General features: G+C 39.6%; 1 protein-coding gene across 1 annotated transcript in view; it reads right to left on the bottom strand.

The window, feature by feature from the left end:
- Positions 1-13638, bottom strand: part of adgrb2 (adhesion G protein-coupled receptor B2) — a 136695-nt gene that overhangs the window by 86109 nt on the left and 36948 nt on the right. Inside the window, exons 2-3 of the mRNA XM_068332855.1 lie at positions 11950-12033; positions 10338-10526 (exon numbers count right to left, since the gene is read on the bottom strand). Of these exons, the coding sequence (XP_068188956.1) occupies positions 10338-10526; positions 11950-12033 (273 nt within the window). The remainder of the gene's footprint in view (positions 1-10337; positions 10527-11949; positions 12034-13638) is intronic.

Raw genomic sequence — 13638 nt, 5'->3', positions numbered from 1 at the left:
GCCTTCCAAAAGTCGTTGTCCATGATCTCTCAGAACGTCTCCCGCACCCTCTGTTTTTCCTCTATTACAGCCGAGGCTGCTGCCCTTTGGCCCGTCAGTACCCTGCAACTGCCTCAGGAGTCTCCAAGAACAACATGCACCTGAAGCCCTCCTTCAGTTGAACTGCTTCCCTGACCGGGGTCCACCACAGTGTTCAAGGGTCACCGCCCTTTGAGGCACCCAACACCTTGAGACCACAGCTCTCAGCTGCAGCTTCAACAATGGAATGTTTGAAAATTGACCTTTCAGGCTCGTCATTACCAGCCTCCACAGGGATGCAAGAAAAATTTCTTCAGAGGTCGGAGTTGATGGCCTCGCGGACAGAGTCCTCCTCCAGACATTCCCAGTCCATCCGTACTACCTGTTTGGGCATACCAGGTCTATGCAGACATTTCCTTTGCCAATGAATCCAACACACCACCAGGAGGTGATCAGTTGACAGCTCTGCCCCTCTCTTCACCCGAGTATCCAAAACACACGGTCTAAGATCGATCATTGACCACTGACCCAAATGTGGTGTTAGTTATGGACAGTCCATGAAAAGCACAGAAGTTTAACAACATAAAGCTGCTTGAGTTTAGAGAGGCCATTCCTCCCAATCACACCCCTCCAGGTGTCTCCGTCATTGCCGACCTGTGCATTGAAGTCCCCCAGGAGAACAATGGAGCCCCGTACAGGGGTCCCATGAAGGACTCATTTTGGGATCCCAAGAAAGCCGAATACTCCAAGCTGTTATTTGGTGCATGTGCACAAACAACAGTCAGAGTTTTTTTTTCCCCACACAGCCTTAAGGCTTAGAGAGGCGGTCCTCTCATCCGCCATGGTAAACTCCAACAGAGCGGCACTCAGCCGGGGCCTTGTAAGTATCCCCACATCCGCACTGCGCCTCACACATGACCCTACTCCGGAGAACAAGATCCTGCCACTGTTCAGAAGTTTGGATACAGAGCCGAGGTTATGCGTGGAGGTAAGCCCCAGCAGATCCAACTGGTAACGCTCCACCACCAACAAAACTTCTCCACCAATAAGGTGACATTCCACGTCCTCAAAGCCAGCTTCTGCCACCTGGGTCTGGTTCATCATGACCCCCTGTCTTCACTGCCACCCATATGCAGGGCACTCGACTCCATTGGTCTATCTTGCGGGTGGTGGGTATGTGTCAATAACTGTATAAATGTAAAGATATGAAATACAAACAATTCTATCATATTGTGGATCAAACCAGCTCTCATGCAAAAGAGGAAGTCTTTTCTGAAGAGGGAAATGTTCTTTGAAAGACCAGGGGAGATCAAGCTCTTTTAAAAAAAGATAGAAAAAAAGAGAGAGGAGTAGATTTGGTGACTCGTTGAAAGAAGACAGAAAGGAAGATACTGCGAGGGGAAAAGCAGAGGGAGGAGGAGATTTAGAGACAGCAGGATGGAGATTGCTAGTCCTGTGTTGCACAAAGCTAAATAAGTCATGGTGCTAAATAATTAATTGTACTCTGAAGGAATGCTCAGAGGACACACACAGAGAGGGAGAGGATGACAATATTAAAAAATACAGATAAATGGAGAGGTGGTTAATAGTGAGATATTAAAAATGTGTGACATCAATATCTCTTTACGTTGCTTTGCAAAGTCGGTATATATCTCAAGAATGAGAGACACTTGAGTTTGAATGAAATGTTTTCATGAAGTAAGCTTGTCTGTGGGCCTCACAGAACTAAAACCACTTGACTTGTCTTCTCTTATAACAATATAATTAGTTATCTAAATTCTATCTTGCAAAGAATCTTCACAGACTAGATCATATGCTCCTAGCTGCTGTGTTGCTAATAGAAACCACTGACAAAGCTAGTAGTAGGATATTTATGATGTACATCTCTGAAAGAATACATTATTATCATGCTGGTTCTAAATTGTACTATTTTTCCATATATCCATTCATTCATTCATTCATTCATTCATTCATTCATTCATTCATTCAGTTATTAATTTTCTTAACTGCTTTTGCAGGTCTCGGGGTTGCTAGAGCCTATCCCAGCTGACTTATGGGTGAGAGCCGGGGGACACTCCAAGCGTGACGCCGGTTCATTGTGGGGGCCACACAAAAGACAAACAACCACTCAGCAACACACTTACAGCCATCAGTAATTTGGAAAGATCAATTCATCTGAAGTGAGTGCTTTTGGAGGTTGTAGGAAGCTGGAGAACCCAGAGAGAATAGACAGTGGAGAGCTCCGTACAGTTTGGAACCTTCTAGCTGTGAGGCGACAGCGATACCCACTTTACCAATGTACTGACACTTTTTTTTCCATATATAGATACATGAAAAAAAAAACAACCATTCCTGTCTAAATTTACACAGATAATTTTCCTCCAGGGGCGGCACAGTGGGGCAGTGGGTAGCGTTGTCCCCACCCAGCAAGGCTGTTCCGGGTTAGAGTCCCACTCTGTGTGGAGTTTGAATGTTCTCCCCGTGTCTGCGTAGGTTCTCTCCAGGTTCTCCAGCTTCCTCCCACCTCCAAAAATATGCCTCATGTTAATTGGCCAGTCCCAAATTGACCGTAGGTGTGAGTGTGTGCAAGCGTGTTTGTCTGTGTATCTGTGGCTCCGTGGTGCAATGGCGTTGCGCCCAGAGTTTTCCCCGCCTCAAGCCCTCAGTCAGCTAGGATAGGCTCCAGTTCCCCGTGACCTGCCACAGTGGATGAAGCAGTTGGCAATGGATGGAAGGATGAATTTTCCTCCAGTGTTTTAATCTCCCAGCCAGGTAGTCTACCTCATAGGTTTGGAAATGTATCGCTGTCATTTTTTTAAGTGTCGCCCAATAGTTCCATTAGCCTCTACCCCATGATGCTTCTATTTAATGATTGAATAAGAAAAATACAGTATGTTTCTAAGCTACAATATACACAATGGAGGTTGTTTTTTTTAACCCAAATGTTAGACGCAAACATTTTGATTGACATTTTGTTCTCTAGATTCATATCAATTTTGGCTAAAAAAGCTAAAATGTTCATGTGTTTCACTCATATCCTTCTCAGTGAACCATCTGCCATGTCCTGCTGCTACTCATACAAGTGGAAATATTTAAAAAAGAGCACACAGGCAGTTGTGTTCGATATGCAGCAAAGCAGCTGTGAAGATCTGCTGTGCTAAGGTACCTAATATATTTCAGAACTGAGTCCAGAACTTGGTGCAATAACACAGAAGAACTAAACATGATACAGAAAATGGAAGTTTATACCAATTTTGTATTTAAAGAAACATTTAGATTTCATGACATCTCCAATGGATGACCATGAATAATCCTCACCAAGAAACATATTCAGCAATTAACAAAGCAACACAGGGTAATTATATGAAATATACTGTACTGCACCAGAAACTGCATTAACATAATACAGCATTTCTCCAACAATTCTATTGGAAGGGATTGTGTTGCCTTCAAGGCTTCAGTCACATAGGGAGGTGGAAAAGAGCATGTTTACAACAGTGGGTGCAGATGAAAAGAATTAAATTACATATTGATCAGTGCTAATAAATCGATAAATTGACAGATATTTGTGATGCCCAGTAAATTAAAAAAAAAAAAAAAAGTTTGTAACCCCAAATAGTTGAAAAAGTGTCTGAAATGCATCAGACATTAATTATATGCACACTCAAATAGAACATTTACGCACATATGCGCACACAGCGAGCACACTCTCATGGGTTATGCATAATACACAATGAGAACATATAACTCCTACAGGTCTTAAAACTACATGCAACCATTGAATATACAGTACCTACATGTAATGACGCATACAAAGTGATGATATCAACTTAAACACAAAGGTTATAAAAGAAATGTGAAGCATATCAATCCTAACGATTACCATATTACCAAAAATTTTATTTGAGGTCAAAGCACATCATGGCTGAATTATTTAGAACTTTGTGAGGTTGTGTGCATTGGAAATTTTATGTCTTTGCCATCTCTACGAGCATGCCATGACTTCTTGACATTATCCTTCTAGGCATCCTCAATCTCTTGCTTGAATGGTTACTGAAAGTGTGGAGAAGTGTTTGACTATGCATTGAACCAGACAGACTGTATTCACAATGCACCACTGTTCCGCTCCATGTTTTAAATGTCATCGCATCTATGGTAAATGAGCAGTGGCTAAATAGAAGAGATATAGGGGTGCTTCATTTTACACGCTTTGGGGCATGAAAGCCTTAAACTTCGGGGCATACTAAGCAGAAAAAAAAAAGCAAAAGTTAATTTGCCAGACCAATTACTGCCTAGTTTGCTTTGTGAAGAGCTAGACCATTATTTAAAATTGATTATTTATATCACCTTAATTTAAGGGGTTTACACCATTAAAAATGAGGAGGAAAGAAATGTCCGTTTTCACTTCATTGAATTTCTGTCCAAGTTAAGTTTCTTTGATGAGTCATAATTCACGTAGACAAACATATTGGCAATGACATGCACATATATACACTAAGTGCTTTTTTCTCCACAACAAACTCTTGTTTACAACCCCCCCCCATACACACACACGCACACACACACACACACACACACACACTTTCTCTCTCCCTATTGTAGTATGTGCCAAGTAAAAACAATTAAAGTGTGTGTTCACCTTAAAACTTGTGGTGGTGGTGAATGCATATGAAACCAAATGTGTATGGATGAGAACTTGCAGATCTCTCTGATAATTTGACATGATGAGACACCACGTTCTGCAGAAATCTACTTATCTTTTTATTTTAACATTGAATTTTAGGAGAAAACAACTGCTGAATGTTCAAATTCTGTTAATCAGTTATGTGTTATTAATTGCCATCAAATTTGAGATTTAAGCATAACTTACCGCAATACTGATTAATGCATTTGGTTTTCTGTGTCTATTTACTAGATGGTTGATTATGACCTTTGAGTTTTGATGGACACACTGTCAGCACAACTTGATTCAGCAGTAGAGACAAATACAAAAATTTAGAGTCTAACAAATAAGTTAAAATAAAACAAACAAAAAAGATCAGGTTATTAAAAAAAGTCTACAGCATTTTGTTTGAAAGTTTTAACGTCTCTCTGCTGCAGCTCCTGCACTCTCAGTTTGCATGACTTTAGTTCTACTTCACTGAAGCAATCCCTGGAGTCCCCCTGTACCCCTCCAGAACCATGTCAGGAAACATCAGACAAGTGGGGATTAAAATTAAATAATAAATGGAACAGAACACAGCAACTAATATTCCATCAAAGTAACTGCAGAGGATATTAATATCGAGTCTGAATGGAAAATGAGGCACTTAGACATACAAATTGTGTTGGAACATTTGCATAAAAACAAAATTAGCATATCCACCAACAAGGAAGGAACATGTTCCTCTTCCTTTTCTTGTTATTGTTCATAGCATCAGTAAACGTTGACTATAGATTGACGTCGTGGTACTTGAGTTAAATCAACAACCCCAACTTATAGCTTCACACAGCGATAAAAACTTAACATTAACAAACACACATCTTTGGCTGATGCAATTTCCTGAATGCTCAGGAGCAGAGCGTTCTGTAGAAAACATGAGCTAACCTCGCTGTTCTGTTCCCATGAGCTACTGTGTGTGCAGATAGCAACTCAGGATGAGCCTTATTGAGTTATGCTATAGAGTGCTTCATTTACTCTCAAGGAAGTAACAGAAACAGGCTTAATAGACTGAAATACACTGACATTTGAAGCAGTGGCCCTACCTTCACTCTAAGTTATCCATCCTTATTAAGTTACGATTTTTCATCATCAAATATCACTGTCATTAGACTGGCTGTGTTCAGGGGATATTGGTGCCAATTTCAACTCTTGATTAAAATTCAGCTGGTGCTGAATTTTAATCACATGGAACTATTCAATAAAAAATTAGTATTCATATAAAGCCATGTAAGAAAGATATTTTTTTTTGAATATCACAATTTCACAAATCTATGTAGTTTAATTCAAAATTAGTCTTATGGCAATAACCTAATTTGATTTTCAAAAATAAAACTTTCTCAATGGAAAAAAAAATATTGGATTGATTCAATGCAATTTCATGTTGTGGCCTAAAGTTTTTATGTCATATAACATTGTATGTATGTATGTATGTATGTATGTATGTATGTATGTATGTATGTATGTATGTATGTATGTATGTATGTATGTATGTATGTATGTATGTATGTCTCTGTGTATGTATGAATTCACACATTTATTTATATGTTTGTTAGGGTAAGGGTTAGATGTCCCATACTGCTTTAGCTGACACCCTGTACAAAACTGCATACAAATAGAATCATTTTAAGCACAAAACATTTCAATAGAAGGGACATTGTCAGAGTAAGAGATAAAATATGTTTAATTACATAACTACACAAAATAAAAATAAGTAATCCATTATTTCAGTCAAGGGCGGAACGGTGGCACAGTGGTTAGTCCCGCTCTGTGCGGAGTTCGCATGCTCTCCCCGTGTCTGCGTGGTTTTTCTCCGGGTTCTCTGGCTTCCTCCCACCTCCAAAAGTATGTGCTTCAGGTTGTTTGACCGTTCCAAATTGCCCGTAGGAATGAGTGTGTGTGTGTGTGCATGGTTGTATGTCTTTGTGTGTGGCTCTGTGGTGCACTAGTGTCGTGCCCGGAGTGTCCCCCGCCTCACGTCCTATGCCGCCGAGATAGGCTCCGGCGATGGTAATCTGAAGATGACTGACTGACATTATTTCAATTAATATTCCTTGACTTGACTTCCTTGAAATGATATGGCAGACAATATTTTTTTAACCATGAAAGGCAGATTGATTCAGGTCCATTAGTAGTGGATGGCTTCCAGCTATATCCAGACCAACAGATCAGCAGGATCTAATATATCAGCTGCTATTAGCTTATTACTGATATACAAGTACTGGCATTTATTTTGACTGATAAGTAACAAGAAATGTCAGTGCAGAAATGCCAAACACATTTAATTGAGAAAGTGTCTGCATTACTTAATGTCTGTTAAGTGTGTGTGTGTGTGTGTGTGTGTGTGTGTGTGTGTGTGTGTGTGTGTGTGTGTGTGTGTGTGTGTGTGTGTGTGTGTGTGTTTTCCCAAACTACATAATGTACTGTACTTCTTTGGCCACAAATTTGGAGTTGAAGTAGATGTAGTTCCCTGATTATAACAATCTATGTCCATCCAAATTGAGAGTGATATTTTAACACATCTCAAAAATATTAACTTCTTATTATGTGCCCACTGTCATTCCCCAATTGCCACATATACAGGAAGACAAAATATTTATTTTATTTTTTTGTCAAATTCTGGGAGAACACCGGTGGAGTAGATTGTCTGATATCATACCTAGCACAGACAGGATTCTCTTGATTTTAACAGCTAGAACCCACGATTGTTACTCCAACTACTTCCAGTAACATTGTTTAGTTTTTGCTTGGAACAATGCTTTTTTTTGTTTGGGTAATAAGCCGAAATCATTCTTAATATTGTCCTAAAGCACCCAAGAATCACATTCTGTAATGTCATATCAGTCAGACCAACCTTACATTGAGATGCAAGTCCTCTTTGATTATATAAAACATATTCAAAGATTACCTTCTCTCACCTGTTATGATACAAAACCCATTTTATCTCTCATCTGTTACGTACTGAATGGATTTTTACAAATATAAAATAACAGGCTGCCCCTATAAAACATTTTTTGTTCTTCATCCTTGGGCATCATCTTACCTCAAAGAGCTTATATTACCCTATTATCTGACTGGAACAGTGCATTTCCAGAATTTAGGGTTACTTGTGGTGTCAGTTATTAAGCTCATCTTCAATGGAATCATTTTCTTCTTTTTATCCGGGAAGCTCACAACCATTTACCACCAGGGTAAAAGTAGGTTTAATAGGTTGCAGCCTAATCCCATTCTTAAATTTTGCTGCTATAGACTTCCACTGCTTAATGAACTTACCTTCTGTTCTACTGCTGACCCTAGGCACATGTGGCAGGGCTTTCAGCCCATCACCAACTATAAGAGCAGCTCCAGCACCATCAGTACCGCCGACAGCCTGCCCAACGAGCTCAACTCTTTCTACAGCTCCTTTGACGCAACCATCCCCCACCCTCCCCAGAGAGAAGTCTCACACATACTGAGAATACTTCACCACCCCTCACTGTTTGTCTCATCAGCACAGGTAAACAAAGTCCTTAGGAAGATCGACCCTTGCAAATCTGTGGGGCCAGACAACATTCTTGGAAGTCCTCACAGTATGCGCCAGTGAGCTGACAGACATCTTCACCTTTCTTTGGTGTGTATTGTGCATATGTGTGCATGCCTACTCTGTGAAAAAGAAACCCTACACCATAACAGAGGAGTAAAAACTCCCTGCACACACTAAATTCATTACAGTTAATGGCACATCACATTAGAAGTAAAAGTGCCACTGCCACCTACTGTAGTGGATGTATACTTATTCTGGTATGTCAATGAAAAGTCAAATGGTAGTTTCAATTTGCACCTTCCCCGGGCTTACACACGCCCTCCCAGGCAGCCTATCACACCCCCCTTGGAGGATGGACCCCACTATTTGAGAATCACTGTCATAGACCATGGCTGGATCTACTACTGTATTTCTCTTGCACTACATTATTACATCAATAATACAGTATAATAATACAGAAAACTTAGCAAAATATGAGTTATGTTATGTTTTAATACTGTAAAATATATTAAATTTACTTCACTTGCAGTTTATTGGGTTCCTTTGTATCACTGTTGCCTCACAGCAAAAATGTTGTAAGTTTACGTCCAACTCTCCAATGTGGAGTTTGTTTTGTATTTGTGTGGTTCCCCTCTGGGTAATACAAATTGGTTTATTTAATTGGTTTGGGTTAAATAAGTTTAATTGTGGATGTGAATGATTGTCTTTCGATGTGTTAGCCCTGTGATGAACAAGCAAAATATCCAAAATTAGCAATGTTTAAGTTGTTTAAAGCTTCCACAAAATCATAGACTTCAAGTCACATAACTGAATACCAACTATTCTTCCATGATTGTTCTACAGACTACAGATACAGCATGAGAATGAGGACATGAGGTCAGTTTGCTAAACCACTGATGATGCATCACTTGCCAATTTATCTACTGACACTTTGTCATCCTCTCATTGGGCATTTGCAGGGGAGTAGGGGAGGGACTTGAGGCATAAAAATAGGACTCCGTGTCATATGGGATTTCAATTCAATTGCAATCAGGGCAATCAAACCATAGGGGGATGGAAGTACTACAGACATTTATTTGATGCAGATGTACACAGGCAATCACCAGAACGATGTGTCTTGCTCCAAATGACCTGAACAGAAATGACTCAATCTCAAATGCCTAGTGTTGCACAGAAAAATGGCCTAGCTGTTTTCCTTCATGTTAATGTTCTTTTGCTTGAATCCCCACATGTATATTTGACTAAGCTCACTTGAAAGTCTCATACTGTCAAACTCTCACCAACTCTACCCACTACCTGTCAATCAAGCGCCCAAACCATCACAGCGTATCTGCCAGAAGGAATCACGTGAACAATATGGCATTAGGAAGCTGCTATGTAAGGATAAGAAATATACTATACATGAACTTCCCAGTTAACATAATTTTAGAGTGTCATAACTTCCAACAATTTTCATGTTTTTGTGCAGAAAGTCCAAACAGCAGGAATGACATAGAAAACGGCAACGGATTCTGAGTGAAACTAGCTGGCTAGCACAAACAGTCTGTCCAGATATGGTTCCCGTTTGGAATGGGACAATCCATGTAGTATCCAAAATGTTCCTCAGGCATCTGACAAAAACGGTCTGTAAGTAACTACATACAGTTCTGTTCATGTAATCAGCTAACAGAACTACCCTTCTCTAGAAATTCTTTTGACAGATGCCTTTTCTTAGTTAGCTTTCTTTCTCCAGTTAGCCTGCTAACGTTCACCTACGGCTTCATAATGCCCGCTCAGCGCAATCCATGATTTGGCAACAAAAAGTCGATACATCACCACGTTGATTTTTGACTTTGTTGGAGTCTGATATTATTGTTTTATCGTGGAATTTCCATGGGGTTCCCGCTAGTACCATTGTAATTTTATTACTCATAAAATGTTCTATACATGCCATTACATCTCAACTGACTACCTTGCAACAATGACAAATAATTTGTTTGGCTGATTTTTAAACCATTAAGCGTGTGCATCTGCAATTGCTGTAAAAGCACATGAACCAAGAGACCTGACTTTAGGTTCTGCTACTAAACAGCCAGTGGGGGTGTTCAATAGACGTACCTGAGCCAGTGATCCCATGTTCACCTTGACAGGCAGCTGTGTTGTTGCACATGCGTGTCTCCCGCAGAGCACCACTGCACAAAGTCCCATAGGGAGAAGAAACACATGATCGTGTCCTGACTTGCCATCCTTGGCCACATGTTAGAGAACACATACTCCATTGTGACCATTCCTCTGCTGCAGGGTCACCTGAAGAAGAGGTTAACCTATCAATGATTTCAAGTGCAAGAGGAATGAAAATGTCTTGGTTGGCAGTTTAAAACAACAAATCAAAAAGCAAAAGTTTTTGAATCATCTTCATAAATGGGGTGATGACAAACATGACTCGACAACTCCTTGTCTGCCATTGCCTCAGTAAATTTTGGCTTCATAACTGCAGTAAATACACTGCTGTCATACATATTCACACGATAAAAAGATACACAAATGAGTAAGTGGATGTTGTTTTGTTTGTCATTTTGTCTTTCACAAGACACTCAAACAACACACATATTTTTGATGTCCTTTGATGTTTAATATGAAAATTAAAACTTTGTTCTATTTTAACATCCTGAGAAAAAGTATGGACACTGACAGAGGATTAGAAAACATTTTCTTTGTATTTTGAACAGAAGTTTAAATTTTTTTTTGTTTGTTTCAGATGAAGTTGGAGGTGATTCTGATTTCTTCAGTCAAATGTGAAACATTTCATTTTCTTTGAGTTATGGCTCATAAAACTAAAAATGCAAGCCATGAGTCATTCCCCATGTTTCCTCTCTCTCTTAGTTGTTTATACATGGTGTCCTTTGATGGAGGCATCGTCACATGGTAAATGAGGAAATCAAATTAATTGCATGTCAGTTAATCACAATACATATTCATTTACATGCCATGAGTCATTGCCAAAGGTCTTCACATGTGCCTGGAGAAAAGGAAAGATGGGGAGAAATGAGAGGATAAAGGAGTAAAAGGACAAGACAGAGCCAGGGGTTTCCCTTCCGGTAGGGATCTCTTCTCCACAGAGTGGTAGCCTGTGTACACTTTAAGTGTGTGTGTATCTGTATGTATGTGTGTCTGTGTGTGTGTGTGTGTGTGTGTGTGTGTGTGTGTGTGTGTGTGTGTGTGTGTGTGTGTGTGTGTGTGTGTGTGTGTGTGTGTGTGTGTGTCACATTAGTGTATGACTTGTTCTAACATGGGTTTAGCAACAGAAAGGCAACTTTGTGTGTATGATTCCTCATATTGAAATAACATTCTTAAAATGTTTAATGTATATCATAAAAAATGCTATCTTTTTTCTGGTCCTACTAATAATGTAAGATTGCACTCACACACAGGTTCACTTTTTCACATATCCTTGGTCAAGTAACAGAGATTCCATGGAGTTCAGCTGTGCTTCAAAAGATGAATGTATAACTATTTATATTAAAACTCAGATTTTCAGTTGCACATTCAACCTGCAAAGGTTAAGTTGGCTGCTTTGGTTTGAAGTTTTTCCGTAATACACGCACACGCGCGCACGCACACACACTTACACACACACGACATGCGCGCGCACGCACACACACACACACACACACTCACACACACACACACACACACACACACACACACACACACACACACACACACTCACCTGTCTGTGCCTGAAACACACCTGGCTGGTCTGCTGATCGTGGTCTTTGGGTCTTCACCTTAAGATCATCATCATCGTATGGGTCTGAAAAATGCCAAGACACACATTACATTATTGACCAGTCGTTCATGGATGTGTTTTTTTTTTATTTTTTTTATTACATGCTATTGTTCTGTCGCATACAGATGATCACCTCTGAAAGGATAAATAAAATAGACACTATAGTCATAGTTTTCAGTACATATCAGGCAGAAACACAAGTGAATGTCAAGTGGGCAATCTACTATTAGAAAGACAAGACAAACTCAATTCTGAATGGCTCACTGCGTTATGCTGGGACATGAAATGTCTGTGGTTGTGAAATATAATGTATCAATATTCATGATAAGAAAAACTGAACTAAAAAATCGAAATAGGACCTGCAAGCTCCTTAGAACTGAAAAATTCCATTTGGAGATGATTTAATGATAACAGAAAAACTGACAAGAAGAAGGCATACAATGAAATCATGTTGCATATCTAAGATTGTTTTACCTCAAATGATATAACCATATGAAGGTCTGAGCACCAAATGTTCTGGGTCATGCAGGTTTCAGCCACAAAGACTTCAGCAACTTTTTAGTCAACAGAAACAACCTGTGATTTGGCTGGGTTTCTTCTCCACTTGGGAAACAGTTGGATTTACACATAAAGACACCCAGCAAATCAACGGTACATTATCCACAGATATAAAAAGGTACACACACGCACGCACACACGTCTAAAATACTTCAACCACAGAATCAATTTCATCATTATAGTTCTGTGCTGTCGAGATTATTCCTGCAGCTAGCTCCAAACCATCCAGGTAAAAGAAATATTTAATGTGTGCAGATGTCATAGCTTCAGTGCTGTATTGTTTCAAAACTAATGTGTTGAATCCATTGTAACACACACACACACACACACACGCACACACACACACACACACACACACACACACACACACACACACACACACACACAAAGAAGACAGATGGCAAGGTTAAAGCTATAACAGCCTCAGGATTTGCAAGTTTTCACGAGCCATCGTGGGGTCAGAACAGGATAGCCTACAAACACCCACCCACTTAGCTGCAGGTTGTATAGTAATATTTTACATTACAATCATCAAACCTTTTGTATGGATATATCCTGGCTCCTATATTCTGTACAAAAATAGTGTCATTCATCCTCCTAAACAATCAATAGTCATAAGCTGAACACACAGATGAAAACTGCACAAACAAAAGTTGTGCACAAACAAAAGTTGTACAAAAACTTTTCACCCATGCAACTACTTCACTACAGCTTCTTCGTTATTGTATCACTCTAATTGACTATTAGCTAAAGCACTTCCCCTTGAAGAATTTTCCCAATCAAAGCTCATCAATGAACAAAGGGGGCTCGTCAAGCAGGGGTTATAGTAACAGCGTGATTTGTAAACTTGGACGAGGGTGGTGTCTTTTTTTTCCTGATGTTCATTCCTGCCGACAAGCAACACAAATCTAGCATAGCATGGGGAAAAAATGTTCAGCTAATATTTCAACTATATCCAAGTAAAGTGATCTTAATATATTTAAGATCTGATGACATATGGTCTCTGGAATTTGCTCACTTTTAAACTTTTCAAATAATGTAGATAGATTTTTTTTTTTTAAAGTGATGGAG

The sequence above is a fragment of the Antennarius striatus genome, chromosome 14 (genome assembly GCF_040054535.1).
Source record: "Antennarius striatus isolate MH-2024 chromosome 14, ASM4005453v1, whole genome shotgun sequence".
Taxonomy (NCBI): domain Eukaryota; kingdom Metazoa; phylum Chordata; class Actinopteri; order Lophiiformes; family Antennariidae; genus Antennarius; species Antennarius striatus.
This window is presented reverse-complemented; position numbering and strand designations above follow the sequence as displayed.